This window comes from Myotis daubentonii, chromosome 2 (assembly GCF_963259705.1).
Source record: "Myotis daubentonii chromosome 2, mMyoDau2.1, whole genome shotgun sequence".
Taxonomy (NCBI): domain Eukaryota; kingdom Metazoa; phylum Chordata; class Mammalia; order Chiroptera; family Vespertilionidae; genus Myotis; species Myotis daubentonii.
In genome coordinates, this window is record NC_081841.1 from 213960621 (window position 1) to 213983779 (window position 23159).

General features: G+C 40.3%; 1 protein-coding gene across 2 annotated transcripts in view; it reads right to left on the bottom strand.

Annotated features, from left to right (window-relative positions):
- SNX25 (sorting nexin 25) overlaps nucleotides 1-23159 on the bottom strand; it is a 97090-nt gene that overhangs the window by 66542 nt on the left and 7389 nt on the right. For both annotated transcript variants that reach the window (XM_059685662.1, XM_059685663.1), the window contains exon 2: nucleotides 3722-3806. In XM_059685662.1, coding sequence (XP_059541645.1) covers nucleotides 3722-3806 — 85 coding nt within the window. The remainder of the gene's footprint in view (nucleotides 1-3721; nucleotides 3807-23159) is intronic.

A 23159-nucleotide genomic window follows, 5' to 3' on the forward strand; every position in this document is an offset into this window, starting at 1 on the left:
TCTTTGGCCCCTTGAGTGTGGCTCTTCCACAAAATACCACATGCGAGCGCGCGCGTGCAGTGCGATTGAAACTTCGTGGCCCAGGCGCAGAAGTCGGTATTTTGTGGAAGAGCCATACTCAAAGGGCCAAAGAGCCGCGTGTGGCTCGCGAGCCACAGTTTGCCGACCACTGGCCTATTCCATTAAGAAAAAAGCAGAAATTATTTCTGACCCAGATGTAAGAAATTATTGCAAAAATAGGAATGAACCAATCCTACAATCTCAATTATTGGCAACAAACAAGTAGACCACGGTTTCTACAGTAACTGAGTTTCACCCCCTCCACAAACGGAGTTCTGAGAAGTAAAATAACTTGCTCAAAGTCAACTAGTGACAGAGCCAAGTCTTCTGCCCGTCACACATTCTTTCTACTCAGCACACGAAGGTAGAACAAGCCACGAGTAAAGACGTGAAAAAGATCAAATAGCTCCCTCATCCAACGGATAACCAGATTGTTTAAAACCTACTTGTATGAAAAAGATATGTAAGAGGCTGTACTTGTAAATTTCTCTAGAAGGCAAAAATAGGACCAATGGGTAGAAATCACAAAGAGGTTATTTATTAACGTTTACCATACAGAGGAACTGAATAAAAACAATAAGCTATTCAAGAGGCTGTCATGTTAGACGGTGAACATTCCATCATAAGAAACTTTTAAACAAGCTAGATACCCAACGACTAAGAATGACATAGAAAAAATTACTCCCTGAGCTGACGGGTGGGGTTACATGACCTCTAAAGGCCCTTGTCTGCACATCCCAATGCCAAGTAACAAGAGCATGGGGGCCACCTTGCCAACAAAACATTTTTAGTTCATTTGTGTGCAAGTCTTCCTGTCTAGCTCTTTCATTAAAGTTTTCGTGCTATAGAATTTTTAACTAACAGCATATAAAGCTGCAATCCAAAAGGTTTGTAAAATAAAAGCGGTTTTTCTTTTGTTAAAATTTAATTTCAAATTATAGCAGGAAATTAAGAGCAATTATAGGAGACTTAATATCTTTTTTTAATATGTATATTTTATTGGATTCAGAAAGGGAGGAGAGAGAGAGAGAGAGATAGAAACATCAATGATGAGAGAGAACCATTGACTGGCTGTCTCTTGCAAGCTCCCTACTGGGGATCCAGCCTATAACCCGGCCATGTGCCCTTGACCAGAATCAAACCTGGGACCCTTTAGTCACAGGCTGACGCTCTATCCACTGAGCCAAACCGGCTAGGGCTTACTTCTTTCTTTTTAGTAATTCAATCTATAAAAACTTAAGTTTTTAAAAGATAAATCCTAAGTTATATTGCCCACTTTAGTAGTAACAACAAAAAAATCCACATACAAACATGCAGACACACATATATGCCTTGTAATTTACTCAACTCTTAAAATGAATCTGCTTTTAAATTATACTTTCTAAAAGGAAATAAATATAAAAGCCAAAGCGACTGAACGACCAAATGACCGAACCACCGGTCGCTATGATATGCACTGACTACCAGGGGGCAGACGCTCAGTGCAGGAGCTGCCCCCTGGTGGTCAGTGTGCTCCCACAGCCAACCTTCCGCGGTCCCTCCCCCTGGCCAGCCCACCCTGATCGGCCCCGGGCCCTAATCGGGGCAGGAGACAGTCCCGATGGGCCCTGATCGCCAGCCAGGCCAAGGGACCCCACCTGTGCACGAATTCATGCACTGTGCCGCTAGTAGATATATAAAGATAAAATGGTACAATGTTAGTTTAATCTAACTTCAGGGGGAAATTTTAAAATAAATGTTCTTAAGCATTTCATATAAACTGAACTTAAATTACTATTGCCTTAATAAATATCTCTGATATAATTTACAAGCATATCAAAAGACCCTCAATTTTATCAAGGCAAGTCCACTAAAAATAGCTAATAATATTCAGAATTTCAATTAAATATACTGGTCCCAGAGTTTAGAAATGTAAATTAAAATATTCTAGACATGCAAATTACTATCACTACAGATTTTCTAAAAGTTTATAAAGCCATTTAGCAGCTTAGCCTTCTGGACACATTTTTAGGTTCTAATTCCTTCTAAATTTAAATGCCCAAAATTTTTAGTAGGCAATTTTGTTTTTAATTTGCCCATGTTGGTTTTCAATTAAATTCCTATATAATAAAAAGCTAATATGCAAATTGACTGAACTGCAGAACGATCAGTCGCTATGATGTGCACTGACCACCAGGGGGCAGATGCTCAATGAAGGAGCTGCCCCCTAGTGGTCAGTGTGCTCCCACAGGGGGAGCACCACTCAGCCTGAAGCTGGGCTCACGACCGGCGATCACTGCAGCAGTGGCGGGAGCCTCTTCCATCTCCGCAGCAGTGCTAAGCCGTCAGTCAGACATTCCCCGAAGGCTCCCTCTCAGTCAGACTGTGAGAGGGCGCAGACCGGGCTGAGGGATCCCCACCCAACCCTGAGTGCAGGAATTTCGTGCACCGGGACTCTAGTTTTAAATAATTACTTTGTTGCCTTGGCCAGAAGGCTCAGTCCTATATACCAGGAAGGCTGCCGGTTTAATTCCTGATCAGAGAACATAGCTAGGTTTTGGGTGTAATCCCTGGTCAGGGTGCATACAAGATGCAACTGATAGATGTTTCTCTCTCACATTGATGTTTCTCTCTCTTTCCCTTCCTCTGTCTCTCTAAAATCAATAAAAAACATATCTTCAAGTGAGGATTAAAAAAAATGTATTATTTTGTTTATTGTGTAGAAAAGCTTGGAATATTGTTTGTTAATATATTGGCAAGGACCATGTGATTAATATACTTTATTACTAAAGTATACATTTTGAATTAATCTTGGTAAAACAGCAATTTAAAGCCTAATTTTATGTTTGCTTTTTTGATTTGGGGGCTGAGCTGTCACTGAGACAGCAACCTAAGTGAGATAAGGGCACTCTCTTGGCCATACTGTCTTTTTTTATTTTTTATTTTCCTGTGTTTCCTTTTTTTCCTCCAATTTTATTTTGCATTGGTTTCGGGTATGAAGTTAGATAGTCATGCACTTTACACAGTGTTCCCCTTGATATTTCCAGTACCCTAACTGGCACCATACGTAGTGAACGCAAAATTCCGTTTTATGTATAGATCACATTTCGTTTATTCCTTCATTATCCATCAGTGGACACATGGGTTGCTTCCACCTTTTGGCTATTGGGAATAATGCTGCTATAAACATGGTCTTTCTAAAATTATTTCACATTTAGAAGTTTCTCTGCACTTAGGCATGACATGTTCATTTAGGATGGAATATTAATGAGCCTTAAAAGGAAAGATATACTGATACATGCTACAATACTGATGAATCCTGAGGACCTTATGCTAAGTAAATAAGCTAAATACAAAAGGACAAATACTATATGATTCCATTTATGTGAGGAACTTAAAAGTCAAATTCATAAACAGAAAGCAGATTGCCAGGGGCTGGGAAAGGGGGAGTAGGAATTGTTTAATAGGTATAGAGTTTCAGTTTTGCAAGATGAAAAGAGTTCTAGAGACTTTACACAATGAAGATGTAATTAGTCATCAAATAAAAATTCATGAGGAAAAATATCCAAATGCTATACTCAGACAAGACTGATAGATAAGTTTGCTAGAGATTATTTTCCTTTTAGAATAAACATAATGAATTGCTCTCTATGGTAATTATGTACTCTCATTAGATCCTTACCTTCTTTCAGAGCTTTATCCATATTATGAGAAATTACTACTCTTCTAGACTGAACTGACTCATGTGAATTTCCATACACAGGACTCTGAAATGTAAGAAGAAGAGACACAGATTACTGAATGAATAAATCATATATAAAAATAAAACCAAAGGTATGAACATCTAAACAAGCAATAAGATTCATTTATCAGATTATAAAGTTCTTTTGGAAAAGCAACTAAATGTTTTTGTTAGTTAAAAATTGTTTGAAATAAAGAATTAAGGAAGGATTTTTTTCTCTTTCAGAAATCAAAACAGTATGATGCAAATATAGAAATAAACAAATCAACAGAATGGCAGAAAGTACAAAAACATGCAAAATGTTTGGAAACACATATACCGAACCATGTGGTTTTCTCTAGGCACCACGGGATTTTAACTTCTTATTCCATAAAGTCTATGTAACAGCAAGTTTTAAAAATGTTTCTTAAAATTTTTTAATTGTAAAAAGATACTGCTTGGCAAAATAAAGGGGTGGGGCGTGGGGGAGAGAATTACAGAATTAAAATCCCACTATCAGGCTAGTAAGAATACATTAAAGAGGAAAAAAATTTAATTGATCACATACCAAAATGATCAAAAACATGTATAACGTAATTGGGCCTACTTATTGGTTTTGGAGGATAAAAAGTTAACTAAGTAATGTTAACAAAAATGTGGGGGTTCTTTTTTGGGGGGGTGCTCCATAAATATTAGCCCTGGCACATCACTAAGGAGATCTAAATGGCTAATATTACTAACACCCTCATCCAACCAACAAGCCTGGGGCCGGCACTGTTCTCAGGCTGGGCATCCAAACACAGCCCCAAGCGTCCGGGCCACCAACCAGGAGGAGACCATTTATAGCTCCCGGCTGTTTCTCACTATCCGCTGGGTCAAGTGCCAACAGTGCCATCTGTCTTTATGACCACTGCTATTGAAAACAAACAAAAAGCCATAGTTTTAAGATTCCTTAGTTGAAATACTTTTGAAAGCCTTAAGTGTACAATTACACTCATGAAAGAAAAGAATTCCTTTATGCTACAAATTAACATAATATTCAACGCTTTCCCAAGAAACATTTTTTTAAAACCATAAATAATCATAATCCTATAGACAAACACCATTTAATGCATAAAAGAAATACACTCTCAATTACTTAATACTATTTTCTAGTCCCTGAGTAACTTGCTATAAAATTAAGTGGTCAGTACATTTTATTGTAATTTTAAAAAAGTTTATTTTGTGGGGGGAAAATTGAGAAACTGAGAAGAATTTTTAAATTCTAGTGCTTTTAGACTTAATATTTTTAGAGCCCTACACTGACAAATAACATTAATCACAACTTCTCAAGCCTTCGGCAAGTAGTCTGGTATAGTTTCCCAATGATAGGTATGTTCGTTTTAGTATACAGCACTAATTAGATCAGCGATGGCGAACCTTTTGAGCTCGGCATGCCAGCATTTTGAAAAACCCTAACTTAACTCTGGTGCCGTGTCACATATAGAAATTTTTTGATATTTGCAACCATAGTAAAACAAAGATTTATATTTTTGGTATTTATTTTATATATTTAAAAGCCATTTAACAAAGAAAAATCAACCAAAAAAATGAGTTCGCGTGTCATCTCTGACACACGTCATAGGTTCGCCATCACTGAATTAGATGATAAAACCAAAGTCACATAACACGTACTTGAGAAGTTCCACAATTTGGGTTCTTAAAATGGAAACTGTCTCTAAGGGCTGGGAGAGAAGCAGATACTTTGAGCTTATGTCTATCTTCACAGCTTCCTTCAAAACTTAATTTTTTTATTCTTACTTTTTACCTTTTTGTTTGTTTGTTTTGGTCTCCCTAGTCAGGGCTCTACTACTTCTTGCCACATGACTGCTTCATACTTAGATAAAACATATAAACGTGTTGTCACTGCTCTCCGCATCCCCAGGGGTCCCAGCCCTTATTAGAAAGAACAAGATTCTTCATCTCCATCCAGCCCACAGCCTGATGGAGTCTGTACGTTCAGAGAACAGGAAGACAACAGGAAGCATCATGGGCCACAAATAACTGCGGAACTATGCATGGAAATTCCTTCTTTAAGGATTTAGTGTTTATGGAGGCAGAATGTCCTCATGTCTAAATTCCTACACAACTGTTAGTCGTTACATACAGTACTTCACTTCTTTCAGATCACTACATGCAATTTACTAATCCTTATCCCAAGGAGGGGAAAGAAAAAAAGGAAGGAGAGAAAAGAAAGGAAGGAAAGAAAAAAAGGGGAGAAAGGAACAGAGAGAGGAAGGAAGGTAAGGGGAGAGAGGGTGAGGGGAGGGAGAAAATGCAAAATGTGAATCAATTCCTACGGTCCAGAGGACAGTGAGCAAAAACTGCCTTCATTTTCCTTCTATTTATAGATTTGAAAAAAGAAACTCCGCACGCAGAGACTTTCTCCTCTACTCAAACACAGCCCATTCCTCAGGCACAGCCTACCTCTCCGCCTGACCCTCACTTTCCTAAAATGCTGGTTTTAGGAAAGATGAAAGAAAAGTGTGTGTGTCTTTCCCACTGCCACAACGAATAGGGATAGAAAGCTTCAATATCCTAATTCTAAATTAGGGCTTCCAAAGTCATCGACCAGCTCTTGTTTTCAATTTTATGTATCCAGACCACACTATTCATTCATAGGAGGTTTTGGTAAATCAGTACCCCTTGTCATGTAAAAAATATGCCTTATTCTTTATGTAATTAAAATAAGTGAAATCTGTCTTACTGTTAAGATTTAAACCTAGCTTAAAACCTAGCTTGTCAAGATCATTTTTAATCACTCAGTGAGTTCTCTGAAGAAAGAAAATGAGAGGTCTCAGCATGTAAATGCTCATTTCAGAAATGCTGAACAAAACCCTAGAGCTTGTCTCTAATATACATAGGGAACTAGATCCCCAGCATCAACGAGTCCATGCCATTTCCAAGCCCTTTCCTGAGAAGATATCAGCTTTCTGTTTACGCCTGAACATCAGCTTTTAGTCTACAGCCATAATGCACGCGTGTCTGTGCAAAGCTAAGGCAACTGGCGTGTATTACAGCTACAGAGCGTCTCCTGAGGAAACCACACCCACAGAGACTCCATACCAGAGACTTGGGCACTCTGACACCATTAGCAACAACCAGGAACAATCTGGAATCTGGCCAAGACATATTCCACATTGTCCACTGTTTATAAATATGACATTGCTTACTGTGCTGCTTCCTGTGGGAGCACAGATGGGCTAGAACAGCCAGTGCGTGACTTCTAATTCCGTTCGTGTCCATTACTGGAAACTCAAATAAAAAAGTGCCTCTCTCCCTCATGTATACTTATACACTTAATTTTTAAAATACGTTTGTTTTAAAAAGAAAACCTCTTTACAGATGTGAAGGAGTGATAGGTATAATTCCTTGTAAAACTAGTGAAACAGTCATTTATCCTAGGAAAACAAACCCCCCATCACCAACACTAACCACATGGAGCTGTCACATGGCTGAGTCTTTGCAAATATTCTCAGCATCTGACCATCTACTGGGATCTCATGACAAACATTCTCATCCTTAAATTATGCTCTCAAAATCATGGCTCCTTTCAAACCAATCATATTCTGCCTCGGCCTCATAAAATAACTTACTTAAAACCAAAGCAATGAAGGAATCACACCTATTCTCCTTAGGAAGATACGGAAGGACTAAGAAATATGAAAAACCATCTCATTTAATTAAGGTGGTGACATAGCAACAAAAGTCATGCCCATCATGGAAGGTGAGTAGCCACGTCACAGAGCTCTGAGGGCGGCAGGCAGAGTGGCCAGCACACCGCTCCCAAGTCCAACCACACCTTTTCCTAATGGTAGATCCCTGACCCAGCCACTTCCTCTCTAGCGTAAGTGGGCTGACACCTCTGAGGATTAAATAAAATAACTCAGGGGTCCGGAGAAGAAAAAAGGTAACGAGAGCCTGGTAAGGAATATAAATGAGTTAAGGGGTTACTACTGCTGTGCAGCTAGGTGTTCCAATTCTTTTCCAAAGAATGGAAATCAAGAATTTTAAGTGAGCCCTAGCTGGTTTGGCTCAGTGGACAGAGCAGTGATGGCGAACCTATGACACGCGTGTCAGAGGTGACACGCGAACTCATTTTTTTGGTTGATTTTTTCTTTGTTAAATGGCATTTAAATATATAAAATAAATATCAAAAATATAAGTCTTTGTTTTACTATGGTTGCAAATATCAAAAAATTTCTATATGTGACACGGCACCAGAGTTAAGTTAGGGTTTTTCAAAATGCTGACTCGCCGAGCTCAAAAGGTTCGCCATCACTGGGATAGACTGTCAGACTGCAGACGGCGGAGTCCTGGGTTGATTCTGGTCAAGGGCATGTGCCTGGATTGCAGGCTCGATCCCCAGTGTGGGGCATGCAGGAGGCAGCCAATCAATGATTCTCTCTCCTCATTGATGTTTCTATCTCTCTCTCCCTCTCCCTTCCTCTCTGAAATAAATAAAATATATATATATTTTTAAAAGAATTTTAGGTGATATCTCAAAGTAATTCATTATCAGTCCAAACACTGCTTACACTGTTTGGGCCAAACCACAAGCCATATTCAAATTATGGGCATCTAGTCTGTAATTGCTCACTCCCAAAAGCACTCGGCCGCATGCCTGGCACATACTGCCATATGTAGCTATTACCCATAATAAAATCCAAAATGTTACTAGCTTTCAACAAATTGATGCTAATCGGTTGGTTGGGAGGTAGGCTGGTCAGATGGCTGATTGGTTTTCCAAAGGGAAAGGAATGGTGGAAGTGGAAGCAAGACAGGATTGAAAAGTTAAGCAACCAGAGTAGGACACAACAAAATAAAACATCTCTTCCTTGAAATATTTTTGCTTTGAGGCTATACTTTACAGAGGGAAGTGTACATATCCTGAAGCTGTTCTACCGTGCATGTGCCTTTACACTTTCTATTGCTGGTGAAGTATTTAAACAAAACCTGGCTGGATCAGAAGCCATTTCCTGGATTGTGCTTTATAATGTTTAACCATGAACTAAAAGTGATTGCTTTCCTTATTGATAAATGAAAATTGTCAAACACACATACTGAGCAGTTACCACTGCAGGAAATTGTAATGATAGGAAGTAGAGCTACTTGTGTCTTTTCCCCCCTTTCAATCAAGTATAATTTCTATTTTAGATATAAGAAAAGGAAGCTATTCTTTAAAATTAAAACCTACAAATGCTCTCATATTGTTTATTCTAGGTTCCAAACATGCTTTAGTTTCTTTTTCAAATGCTATTTCCAATTATATAAAGAACAGAGACCCATTCTATACTAGAAATATAAAGAATTAAATGGAATCTCCAATGGCCAATGTTGTAATCAATTGTACTTTTAATGAAGCATCTATAAAACCCCAAAAGGACGGGGTTCAGAGAGCTGCCGGAGAGTGGCATGTTGGAGGGCATGGAACTCCACATACCTTCCCCATACCTTGCCCTATACATATCTTCCATCTGGCTGTTCTGAGTTATATTTTTTTATACTAAACCAATAATCTAGTGCCGTGGTCAGCAAACTGCGGCTGGCGAGCCACATGCGGCTCTTTGGCCCCTTGAGTGTGGCTCTTCCTAAGCCTTAGGAGTACCCTAATTAAGTTAGTAACAATGTACCTACCTATACAGTTTAAGTTTAAAAAATTTGGCTCTCAAAAGAAATTTCAATTGTTGTACTGTTGATATTTGGCTCTGTTGATTAATGAGTTTGCCGACCACTGATCTAGTGAGAAAAAATAATGAATCTATAATGCCATCATCCAGAGATGATAACTATTGTTATTTTGGTGTATTTTCTCCTAGTTGATGACGCCAACACTTATTATGTAACTTGGGCAACTTACGTTACCTCCATTTCCTCATCTACAAAATAAAGATAGCAATAGTACCTGCCTCTTAGGGCTGTGAGCATCGAGTGAGTACATATGATGAGTTAATAGACATAATGCCTGGCAACACATTAATAACTATAAATTACTAGAGGCCCGATGCACAAAATTCGTGTAAGAATAGGCCTTTTCCCCCCTGCTGCCGGCATCAGCTTCCCTCTGGCACCCAGGACCCGGGCTTCCCTCCAGCCACCAATACCTGGGACCCAGGCTTCCCCTGCAGCCCTGGTTTTTGTCCAGAAGGTCATCCATTCTAATTAGCATATTATGCTTTTATTATTATATTATTGATACTTTTTCATTTTCATGCCTTTTTTAAAAAAAATTAGGACCATAATATGAAGCACAAACTATGCAAAGATGACCTGGAAAAGATCCCTTTTCAGTCTCTTCAACTAGCCCTAAACTACGAACCTTGAAAGCCCAACACTGCAGGGTAGGCATTTCCAGATAAGGAAATGAGTAATGGACACAAGAGGCAGGGCAGGTCTGGGCCTTCTCTACCCTGAGAAATACTTAGGTGAAATCAAGCCAGTGTGGCCTCCAGAAATATAAATCCCTACTATGAGTTTACCTAACGTGAACCCGGGAAGAGATGAATGTTAAATTAGGTTATCAGTAACTTCTGTAGCTTATTACACCATTTATCAAAGAATTGTGTTCAGGCTAAAGGCCAACTCTGCCTGCATGCATCACATGTAGGAATCAAGATTCTGTTTATATTTCTATAAGATGATTATCAGTCAGGATAGATCTTGAGACTGGATCCTATGAAAGGGTATAATATCAATTACATCTTTTCTCTCAACAAATATGAAATTCAAACGTGCTTTATGAGGGAATAAATGGTGATTAAAAAGTAAAATAGAGATATCAAATCTAGGAGAACCAAGATGGCGGCATAGGTTAACGCCGGAGTTTGCTGCTTTGAACAACTACTTCAAAAGTGAAACCAAAAAACGGAAGGGACATCACCCAGAACCACAGGAACGCTGGCTGAGTGGAAGTCCTACAACTAGGAGGAAAGAGAAACGCATACGGACACTCAGAGGAGGCACAGTGCTGAAGTCAAATTCTGAGGTGCGGAGTGCACGGAGCAGGCTGGCGGCGGAGGGCGCGGTTGTTGTTTTCAATTGGGAGGGAGTCGCAGACTCTGAGCACCAGATCCGGGCGAGTCTTTAGGGACCCAGACTCAAACGGGAGAAGCGGGACTGTCTGGCTTCGGTCAGAGCGAGTGCAGCTTTCTCTCCCAGCTTTGCAGCGGGTGCTGGGACTCAGAGAGGCAGAGCCCCTTGGGACAGGACTGAGAGCCGCCATAACTGCTCTCTCTGGCCCACCCTGTTGATCCTGTGCGACCCGCCCCGCCCAAGCCCTGCACAGAGGCATTTGCCGGATAGCCTCAGGCAAAGGCTAGATTAGCACCTCCCTAGAGGACAGAAGTTCTCTCACTGCTGACACAGCTGATTCTCATAGCCACTTGGCCTGGAGGTCAAACCCTCCCTGGAATTAGCTACAACAATCAAGATTTATCTATAAGACTTCGAACAAAGACCACTAGGGGGTGCACCAAGGAAGCATAACAAAATGGGGAGACAAAGAAACAGGACAAAATTGTCAATGGAAGAAATAGAGTTCAGAACCACACTTTTAAGGTCTCTCAAGAACTGTTTAGAAGCTGCCGATAAACTTAATGAGATCTACACGAAAACTAATAAGACCCTCGATCTTATATTGGGGAACCAACTAGAAATTAAGCACACACAGACTGAAATAACGAATATTATACAGACGCCCGACAGCAGACCAGAGGAGCACAAGAATCAAGTCAATGATTTGAAATGCGAGGAAGCAAAAAACATCCAACCGGAAAAGCAAAATGAAAAAAGAATCCAAAAATGCGAGGATAGTGTAAGGAGCTTCTGGGACAGCTTCAAGCGTACCAACATCAGAATTATAGGGGTGCCAGAAGATGAGAGAGAGCAAGATATTGAAAACCTATTTGAAGAAATAATGACAGAAAACTTCCCCCACCTGGTGAAAGAAATGGACTTACAGGTCCAAGAAGCGCGGAGAACCCCAAACAAAAGGAATCCAAAGAGGACCACACCAAGACACATCATAATTAAAATGCCAAGAGCAAAAGATAAAGAAAGAATCTTAAAAACAGCAAGAGAAAGTAACCCAGTTACCTACAAGGGAATACCCATATGACTGTCAGCTGATTTCTCAACAGAAACTTTGCAGGCCAGAAGGGAGTGGCAAGAAATATTCAAAGTGATGAATACCAAGAACCTACAACCAAGATTACTTTATCCAGCAAAGCTATCATTCAGAATTGAAGGTCAGATAAAGAGCTTCACAGATAAGGAAAAGCTAAAGGAGTTCATCACCACCAAACCAGGATTATATGAAATGCTGAAAGGTATCCTTTAAGAAGAGGAAGAGGAAGAAAAAGGTAAAGATACAAATTATGAACAACAAATATGCATCTATCAACAAGTGAATCTAAGAATCAAGTGAATAAATAATCTGATGAACAGAATGAACTGTTGATTATAATAGAATCAGGGACATAGAAAGGGAATGGACTGACTATTCTTGGGGGGGAAAGGGGTGTGGGAGATGTGGGAAGAGACTGGACAAAAATCGTGCACCTATGGATGAGGACAGTGGGTGGGGAGTGAGGGCGGAGGGTGGGGCGGGAACTGGGAGGAGGGGAGTTATGGGGGGGAAAAAAAAGGAACAAATGTAATAATCTGAACAATAAAGATTTAATTTAAAAAAAAAAAAGTAAAATAAAAATTTTAAAGATGTGCTTTATGCTGGGGCACAATCCTCCTGTTATCACTATGTCAAAAGCATATGATATCACATTATAGTGGCAAGAGCACTCAATTAAGACCCCCCAAAACAGGCTGTAGTTGATTCTTTGTCATTTTCTTGCTGAGTTATAATGAACATGTCCACCTCTCTGAAATTCATTTCAATTTAAACAATGTCTACCCTATTTATATTAAAAGGTTAGTATGCAATTCCAGAAGAATAATGCATGTAAAAATACTTTAAGTATTATAAAGCAGTTTACAAATATAGGCTGTTCTTATGGTTCCAAAAGTCATAATTTAAATTTTTTACAATGTTAACTTCCTCCCCAAAGAATGATTATAGTTATATTACATGTGATTAGTACTATGACCTTTCACATTTTACTGTCTCAAGCAGAGTCCTTTAGTAATGTTTCTTGGTTACTAATCTGCTTTCTAAAAGAAAAATGAATATTAACGCAAAGGCAAAATTTCAATTAACTGATCAATAGAGGTGGATTTGAGGTAGGTTAATATACTGAAGACTGCTTTTCCATTCAGTTGGAAGAATTAGATTCATGGGGGAAAATGTGTTTTATTTCTAATGTCAAGGACTCAATGTTAAGATCCTTAGAAAACACACTCCACTTGATTACAAGAGAAATTTAAATATACTAGTATTTCAAATCAGACACAGATTTGGAAACTGAAATTATAACATACACTTGAAAGTACACAGGCAGACAGCAGTTTGCCTAAATTGGCAAGTACAGAACAGATACTAGGGCTGGAAGAGAAGAATGAAGAAAAGCAAACTGGCTTAGGAAAGGCAATTGAAAACTGGCATTAGCTTTTTGTATTTCTGAAAGGTTTGTGTAATAAAAATTCTCTAACCATTTATCACTTTCATTGTAATTTTGAGTTCATAGGGAAAGCATAAGTTCCCATAATATGAATCATATTTCCATCAATTCATACAATCATCTAACATTGCCTGGGGACTCTGTGTGTCTGCCACTTAGTTGAGCACTAGAGAGACAATGGTGAATAAAATACATTCTCTATGCTTAAAAGGCTTAATCTATTCTTGATGGAAGCTCATATTTGAGTAATTGATGAGCCATAACACTGTGGGAAGCTGTACTTAGGAATTCTAATATCCTTCCTATTCTGATATCTTTACATTTTGCTCTCCCCATGTCATGAAAGAAAAGTTACTCAAGTATACAGTCAATCCATGAGATTATTTCAGAAGAGTTTTGAAGTTCAAACATATTGAAGTATATTACAAAAATATTCTCATGAGTTCTCCCTGAAACCACTGAATATAAATGATGAAGGAACCAGTGTGGCTGCCCCTGCTTCAAAGCCTTTATGTAACTCAACAACTAGATGAGTCACATAGAATGGCTTTTTCAGAGATCTTTAGTAATGAGAACAATTACTATTCTTAATACTCCATTACTGTCCTGGAATACCAGAATACCATTCCTAATTAATTCGTTGACTAGCTTTTAAGTAAAAACTGGTGATAAAATATTTACTACCTGGTCGGAAAAATATTACACTGGTCATTTGAATCAGTGGTATCTCTATTTCCGTAATTCCCTTGAAGCAAAAAGCTGAGCTCCAGACAAAGTGGCCCAGATAACACACATGTACAAGATACTGAGATGTATGAGATGAATTATTGCCATTAAAACATTAGTTGCATAAAACTGAAAGAACATTTCCATTGAATCAAATCAAAGAGGCTGACTTTTACATCCCTTCTAACTGGTGAGTTATCGTCCCCAGACTAGATCTAGATTAGGTAAAGTGTTTCTTCAATTTCTACCTAACATAAGTGTGTTGAAATTCGAAGAATAAAGCCTCCTCCCTAAAGAAACATGACATTAAAGATAGGCCGTGTGCAGTAGACATCTACCTCTAAGTAGAGAGAGCAGAGAAATGCCTGCTTGAGCACGTAGGTATATAAACATAGTGAATCCTGAAAGTGGCCCTTGCTGACATCAGGAAGGCCCTAGTCATGGCTTGAAAACACACTGCTCACTTTTCAGGAATCACTTAGGGAATTTCTTCAAATGCACATTTCCAGATCCTATCCCCCAAGAGTCTTAATTCAGAAAGATTAAGGTGTGTCTTTGGAATAAGTACAGTATTTTTTTTAATTGATTGATTTTTTAGAGGGGGGGGGGGAGAAAGAAACATCAGTTTATTGGTCCACATATTTATGCATTCATTGGTGGATTCTAGTATGTGCCCTGACCAGGGATGGAACCCCAAACCATGGCACATGGGGACAACACTCTAACCAACTGAGCTGCCCAGCCAGGACGTTGAGTACTGTATTTTTAAAATTACAAAAACTGCTAAACTATTTATGGACCCTCAGGCCACACTCAGAAACACTGTCAAATGGTCGTCACGAGGAACATCCATTGGTTGCCTCCTGTACGTGCCCTGACCAGGATGGACCCTGAAACCTCTGTGCCCACTGGGAAATGAACCCACAACCTTTTGTGTACAGAACAACGCTTAACCAACTGAGCCTCCTGGGCTGGGCTATCACAATCATTTTACATAAATTGGGAGCAGAATCACAAGAATCCTTCCTCACTTCGACTTTGCTTAGTTAACTGAAATGCTAACTATAATGCTTCATTTGTATTCTCACAAAGAAAGGAGGTAGTATGAACTCTTTCTGTATAAAATTTCTATTCCACAATGATACTACCAAATCATTAATCACTTTAAAAGAGAAGTCAGTTAAATTAATGAGGGATTGTTTTAAATACTGCGTTTGAATAAAAAATTATTGTATTCCTGGAGTGGTCTACACTCTACGCTGTGTACAGGCACTGAATAAAACAATTATTGGAAATTTAAGTTGGCTAAACATACTCCTTTAAAGAAAAACAACCATCCTATTTCCTGATAACTAATTTCCATTACATTTAATGGGTAAAACTGCCCCAGAGTACAGTTACAAACAAATGCCCTGAATGACCCACCTTGGGCAAACAGGCAAGAGAAGCAACCCCACTCTACCTACCCAAGCCCCACACTGGGGGTCAAGCCTGCAACCCGGGCATGTGCCCTGACAGGACATCCAACTGTGACCTCCTGGTTTATAGGTCCACGCTCAACCACTGAGCCACGCTGGCCAGGCAAGGCTTCACTTTATGACTCTTGTAGTAAGTACAGTATGATTTTTCTAGTATACATATTTATCCACTGTGTTCACAGGCATATATTAGAGTAAAAAGAATCAAACTGAGACCACAGAAGTCATTTCTCTGAACCCAGTAACAATGCCAAAATAGGCTTTGACAAGCAAATGCCGAAGCTGAGTACAAAGCACTATTAAAAATAAGTGTTACCTGCCTTTAAGAAGACATAGTACAGCCCTCTGGTGTGGCTCAGTGGTTGAGTGTTGACTTATGAACCAGGAGATCATACAGTTCAATAACTGGTTGGGGCGCATGCCTGGGTTGCAGGCTCGATCCCGGAGGCAGCCAATCAATGATTCTCTCTCATCATTGATGTTTCTATCTCTCTCTCCCTCTCCCTCTCCTTCCTCTCTGAAATCAATAAAAAAAATAAAAGTAAAGAACATAGTATAAAAATTTAACTACGGGGTGACTGTTATCTGTAAAAGACTGACTTCCCCCCATATGTCTCCACAGAGCAGGCCAAGAAACAATGACCAAACCCAGAACAACGGCCTCCCTAACATCTAGAATGAGTTCTTTTTCTTCCTTGGGGCACAGGACTTTCAGTGCTAAAACCAAGACAGCTCTAAGAAAACCAGGAAAATCATTCACCCTACAAAACATCTTGCTCATGGAACAGCTGGGTCTGGGTGTGGCTATGCTGCTCAGAGCTAAGGCAGAATGAGTTCTTGAAACACCATTTCCCATAAAAAGAAATCAGGGCTCTTTTTAGAGAAATTGCTAATTCCAGGTGTGAGCAGAATTATGAATACACAAAATGAACCTGAAATATCTTGTTATACCAGATACAAGAAAATTCTCAAAGACTAGAAGGGTCATATCAAAAAGACTCAGAGCCAACTTGAAAGGGCTCCCACTGGCCAAAGATGGACTTATATAAGCTTCAAAAGATAATAATTACAGCTGATTGAAACCTATCAATTATGTTCAAATCCATGCACTCATATATTTTTTAAAAACATACAACGAGCCCTAACCGGTTTGGCTCAGTGGATAGAGCGTCGGCCTGCGGACTGAAAGGTCCCAGGTTCAATTCCGGTCAAGGGCATGTACCTTGGTTGTGGGCACATCCCCAGTGGGGGGTGTGCAGGAGGCAGCTGATCGATGTTTCTCTCTCATTGATGTTTCTGACTATCTCTCTCACTTCCTCTCTGTAAAAAATCAATAAAATATATTTTAAAAAAACATACAACGAATTGGTCACTTTCAGAGGACGATGGGAAACCAACTCATTATCTTGGACACTGATAATGAGAAAGAATCTAGCATTTATTCTGTTTTTATATGAACTGGACCACTGTGTAACCAAATAGTATATGAGGTAAATGTATCTCTTTTAAACAAGTATCCTATATAATAAAAGCCTAATATACTAAGTGTCCAGTCGTCTGCTTGGCCATTCAAACAATCAAAGCGTAATATGCTAATGATATGCTAAGGTTGCTCAACCACTTGCTATATGACATGCACTGACCACCAGGGGGCAGATGCTCCAACCGGTAGGTTAGCTTGCTGCTGGGGTCTGACCAATCGGGACTGAGCAAGATGGGCAGGACATGCCCTGGAGCCCTCCCTCGGTCCCTCCTGGCTGGCCAACCTCCTGAATCCCTCCCTGATCGTGCATTGGTGGGGTTTCTCAGCCTGGCCTACACCCTCTCACAATCCAGACTGAAGGGCACTCCCTCCCCCACCCCCCATGCACAAATTTTGTGCACTGGGCCTCTAGTATACAAAATAAATGAAAAATAGCTCATAGCCACTTGGCCTGGAGGTCAAACCCTCCCTGGTATTAGCTACAACAATCAAGGTTTAACTATAAGACTGCGAACAAAGACCACTAGGAGGTGCACCAAGGAAGCATAACAAAATGCGGAGACAAAGAAACAGGACAAAATTGTCAATGGAAGATATAGAGTTCAGAACCACACTTTTAAGGTCTCTCAAGAACTGTTTAGAAGCCGCCGATAAACTTAATGAGCTCTACAAGAAAACTAATGAGACCCTCGATGTTATATTGGGGAACCAACTAGAAATTAAGCATACACGGACTGAAATAACGAATATTATACAGACTCCCGACAGCAGACCAGAGGAGCGCAAGAATCAAGTCAATGATTTGAAATGCGAGGAAGAAAAAAACACCCAACCGGAAAAGCAAAATGAAAAAAGGATCCAAAAATGCGAGGATAGTGTAAGGAGCCTCTGGGACAGCTTCAAGCGCACCAACATCAGAATTATAGGGGTGCCAGAAGATGAGAGAGCGCAAGATATTGAAAACCTATTTGAAGAAATAATGACAGAAAACTTCCCCCACCTGGTGAAAGAAATGGACTTACAGGTCCAAGAAGCGCGGAGAACCCCAAACAAAAGGAATCCAAAGAGGACCACACCAAGACACATCATAATTAAAATGCCAAGAGCAAAAGATAAAGAGAGAATCTTAAAAACAGCAAGAGAAAGTAACTCAGTTACCTACAAGGGAATACCCATATGACTGTCAGCTGATTTCTCAACAGAAACTTTGCAGGCCAGAAGGGAGTGGCAAGAAATATTCAAAGTGATGAATACCAAGAACCTACAACCAAGATTACTTTATCCAGCAAAGCTATCATTCAGAATTGAAGGTCAGATAAAGAGCTTCACAGATAAGGAAAAGCTAAAGAGTTCATCACCACCAAACCAGGATTATACGAAATGCTGAAAGATATCCTTTAAGAAGAGGAAGAGGAAGAAAAAGGTAAAGATACAAATTATGAACAACAAATATGCATCTATCAACAAGTGAATCTAAGAATCAAGTGAATAAATAATCTGATGAACAGAATGAACTGGTGATTATAATAGAATCAGGGACATAGAAAGGGAATGGACTGACTATTCTTGGGGGGGAAAGGGGTGTGGGAGATTTGGGAAGAGACTGGACAAAAATCATGCACCTATGGATGAGGACAGTGGGTGGGGAGTGAGGGCGGAGGGTGGGGCGGGAACTGGGAGGAGGGGAGTTATGGGGGGGGAAAAAGAGGAACAAATGTAATAATCTGAACAATAAAGTTTTAATTAAAAAAAAAAGAAAAATAAATGACAGTTAAAACATCATTTTGTCACCCCAACAAATAATAGATTTAGGTATTGAGCATCAACAGCCACTCATATAACAAAGACAATCAGTATGTGCTTCCCAATGAAAGGTCACATCACCACCAGCCTAGTCCTGCCAAAGGGATCAAACACAAGCTGATCAAGTCTCTGGATCCCAATGCCAATCTGTAGGACATACAAAGGAGAGAGGATCGTGCTGAACTGTATTATTCAAATGCAATCAGCAAAATCCAGCCTATAGGTCATGCTATGGGACAAATGCTCCAGGTTCTTCAACAGATAAATTGTAAAGAAAAAAAAGAACAGAGGAGAAACATTTTTTTAATGGATGAGAATAAACTATAATGTCCACAGATGCACATTTGAGTGATAAAATTATAATAACATGCATGGAAATGATTACTATAAAGTCAAGGTGAGTTACTTAGGTAGAACAGGAGGGGCTGACATTAGGGTTTGGGAAAGTTACAAGGGTATTTATTCCCTTTATAATCACTCATCCAATTATACATTTATTTTTTTATTTTATAATAAAAAGCTTTAAAGTAATATTGTAAAAATCTACCATTTAACACTTTCTATATTCAAAGCACTTCTATAAATACTAAGCATTTGCATTTTTAAATACTATGACATTGCTCCAAACAACCCCTGAAGATATTTACTATCTCCGTTTTTCAGATAAGGAGACTGAGAAATCTTCAGCAAGTTACCCACAGTCACTGAGTTATTAGGGCAGAGCCAGGATTCAAATTCAGACAACTGACTCCAAAACCATTCTCTTGATGTGTATGCCCTATTAAATCCCTCACAAAGTATTTATTGCTTACCTACTAAATCATGCTAAATGTTAAAGATACCAAGGGGAGTTTCTGCTTTCATGGAGCCAAGGGTTAATGAAAAAGAAAGAATCGTCCAAGTGGGTATAAAGTTACGATTGTGTGGTCAGTACAATGAGGAAAGCTATATGGTGCTATGAGAATATACTCCATTGGGAGATAGGGGAAGCTTCTCGGCAAGGTGATGCCCCAAGTCTGAGTGAGAGAAAGTCACTAGGTGAGGGGGCAGCGGGTTTCCCCAGGCAGAGGAAGCAATAGGCAAAGAAGTCATCGACAGGGAGCTTGGTGCTTTGCGGACTGAGGATGAAGGTAGTAGGACAGGAGCTTAGGCTGAAGAGCTAGGAAGAACAGGAAGCTACTGATGGGTTTCAATAAAACATGTTGCTGAAGAGGGATCTGATTGGGTTTGCCGTTTTTTTTTAAATGAACTGAAGGAGGAGCCAATAAGGAGGCAGGAAGACCAGCTGAGAGGCTATTGCAGTCTTCCAGGTGGGACATAATGGTACCTGGGACCAAGCACAAGAGCTAGAAAGGAGTAGATGGGCCCTGGCTGGGTGGCTCAGCTGGCTGGAGCGTCATCCCATACACCAAAACGTTGCGGGGAAAAGACAGGACTTGATGGTGGAATGCGTGTGAGGAGTGAGGAGAAGATGTCAAGAAGGACTCAGGCTTCTGGCAGTGGGACTTGACTTTCAGAGGTGCTAGTCATTGACATAGGAAACAATGGGAGAGGGATGGGGACACTTGGATTTGTTGAATTTCAGGCACCACTGAGAGTGCCAAGTGGAAATGTCAAGTTAAGTCGTTGAATAAATGAGATCTGCGCCTGAGGAATAAACTCTAATCCTCAGTGTAGAGATGGTTATTATAGGAGGCTCAAAGATGAGACTGCCAAGAGTGACATAAAAAAAGAGAGATTTCAAGAATGACCTAAAATCAAATCTAGAAAACAAAGCAACTTCCTGAGCTTATCTAGGGGTCAAAACCTCAGAAAGGTTTAGTGAAACGGGGGGAAAATTGGGAAAAAACAGAAAGAAAATAAATTACCTGCCTCAGGAATAACACATTGACATTTCTAGATCATTTGAGATGTTAATTTCATGTCTTACTTGGCAGGGCCTGCACGCAGCCCCAGGTGCCGTGTGCATGAGCTGACTTGCACAAGAAGAGACTCAAGCATGGAGCAAGGAGAGAAAGCCCTAGGCCAGCGGTTCTCAACCTGTGGGTCGCGACCCCTTTGGCGGTCCAACAACCCTTTCACAGGGGTCGCCTAAGACCATCCTGCATATCAGATATTTACATTACAATTCATAACAGTAGCAACATGACAGCTATGAAGTAGCAACGAAAATAATTTTATGGTTGGGGGTCACCACATGAGGAGCTGTATTTAAAGGGCCAGGAGGTTGAGAACCACTGCCCTAGGCCCTCAGGGGCTGCTCTAAGGCAGGTGGAGAGGAACCACGAACACAGGGGTAAGGGGCTGTCTTACCAGAGATGCAAACAAAGGCATAGCCCTGTAGCTTCTATAACAAGGTAAAAATATAGTGTATTGTAAAGCATGCTCTTGCCAAATAAGAGAAACAGGACTACACTCGCAGCTGGTATAAAGCACAGGCCATGACTCTGGCTCAGGAAAAGAGCAAAAGGACTAAGCCGTCCTAGACACCCAGCTTCAGGGACCGAGACAACAGGAGCCCAACAAGAAATGGACTTCTGCACACACGGGCTCTGGTTTCAGCAGAGAAGACTCTGTACAGGGTTTGCAGGCACCAGAAATGGAAGAACTTAAGTGAGCTTATCCACAAATGCATGAGACACTGCTTGTGGACTCGGAAACGGAGGTGGGGTGGGTGGAGTTAGGAAAAGCATCAATGAGGTCCTGCATGAGCAGATGAGCAAACACCTACAAAATTTTAGTTACTATGATGAATGCAAACTCACTCGTGCAGGTGGCAGAGAACTTCAGAAATTCAGGTTTGAAGCCCATTTGGTTAGAGCAGTGATGGCGAACCTTTTGAGCTCGGCGTTGTCAGCATTTTGAAAAACCCGAACTTAACTCTGGTGCCGTGTCACATATATAGAAATTTTTTTGATATTTGCAACCATAGTAAAACAAAGATTTATATTTTTGATTATTTATTTTATATAGTTAAATGCCATTTAACAAAGAAAAATCAACCAAAAAAATGAGTTTGCGTGTCACCTTTGACACACGTGTCATAGGTTCGCCATCACTGGGTTAGAGGGTTGTCACAATTTACCAAGGTTGGGGGTTCCATCTCCAGTCAGGGGACAGATAAGAAGCAACCAATGAATGCATATATAAGTGGACCAACAAAATGATGTTTCTCTGTCTCTCTTTCTTCCTTTCTCTCTCTCTCTCTCTCTCTCTCTAAAATCAGTAATTTTTTTTAAAAAAAGAAAGAAATTAAGGTTTGAATTTACAAATGAGTACTTGTGAAAATTTTTCTAATTTTCCAAGAGGTGTATTCTACACTAAATTTGAAAGCTTATTAAGTAGATCCTAGTGATCTAAACAAGCTCATGTGTCTTATCCTAAAAATGCGCAATTCATTCCATTTCCCTTGACCTCGGAGGCATTTTACTTGGAGTCACCCTGTCCATTGCTCTTTACACCCAGCTTGTGGCTATTCACACATGGAAACCCCAGGAGAGCTGACAAATGTAGCCGGACTGACCAGTGCCTAGAGGAACTGACAAGCACTGGCCAGCCACAGGGACAGGGCGGACACACCTCACGCTCCTACCTACATCCTCCCAAAGCAGCACCTGAGCTGACAAGCCCACCACAATGTAGTCAAATCTAGGCTTTCTGGAAAGCGGCTGTGCTTGGAGAATCTATATAAGCACACACCCCAGGACTAGCAAGATGTGGAAATGAGTGACTGGACCCAGGCGCTGGCCCTCCAGGCATCCAGGAAGAGACCCCACCCCCACCCCCAAGGGCCATCCCTCATCATCACCCAACCAACTAACCCTAGTTTGGAAAGGGACCTAACAGTGACGGGTAAAAACATGAAGTTCCAAATTTGCAATATGTTTTTCTTTCAAAAGCAAAGCTGCAATTTAAAAGGACAAACACACACACACACACAAAACCCAGCAACTTTGCGTGCCATCATTTTAATACTGACAGCCTTCCACAGACATTTCATTTTCTAAAGCCTGAGCCCTCAGCACCAAACCTGCTGAGTCACCCATTCAGTACAATGTGCGACATTCTGCCTACAGGGACTCACACATTTTAAGGTATCTAGGGCACCTACCCCCACAAATGATCAGGTTGGGAAATGAAACCTAGGATATTTTTAAGAAGGCAACATTCAATTACTGGGGTGGCATCACAGCATGCACCCAAAACAAAAGCAGCCTAAGACTCGAAAGTGCTAGAAATAAAAGCTCCAGATAGAACGTTCACGTGTGGAGACTTCCATCTTCACTGTGAATAAACAG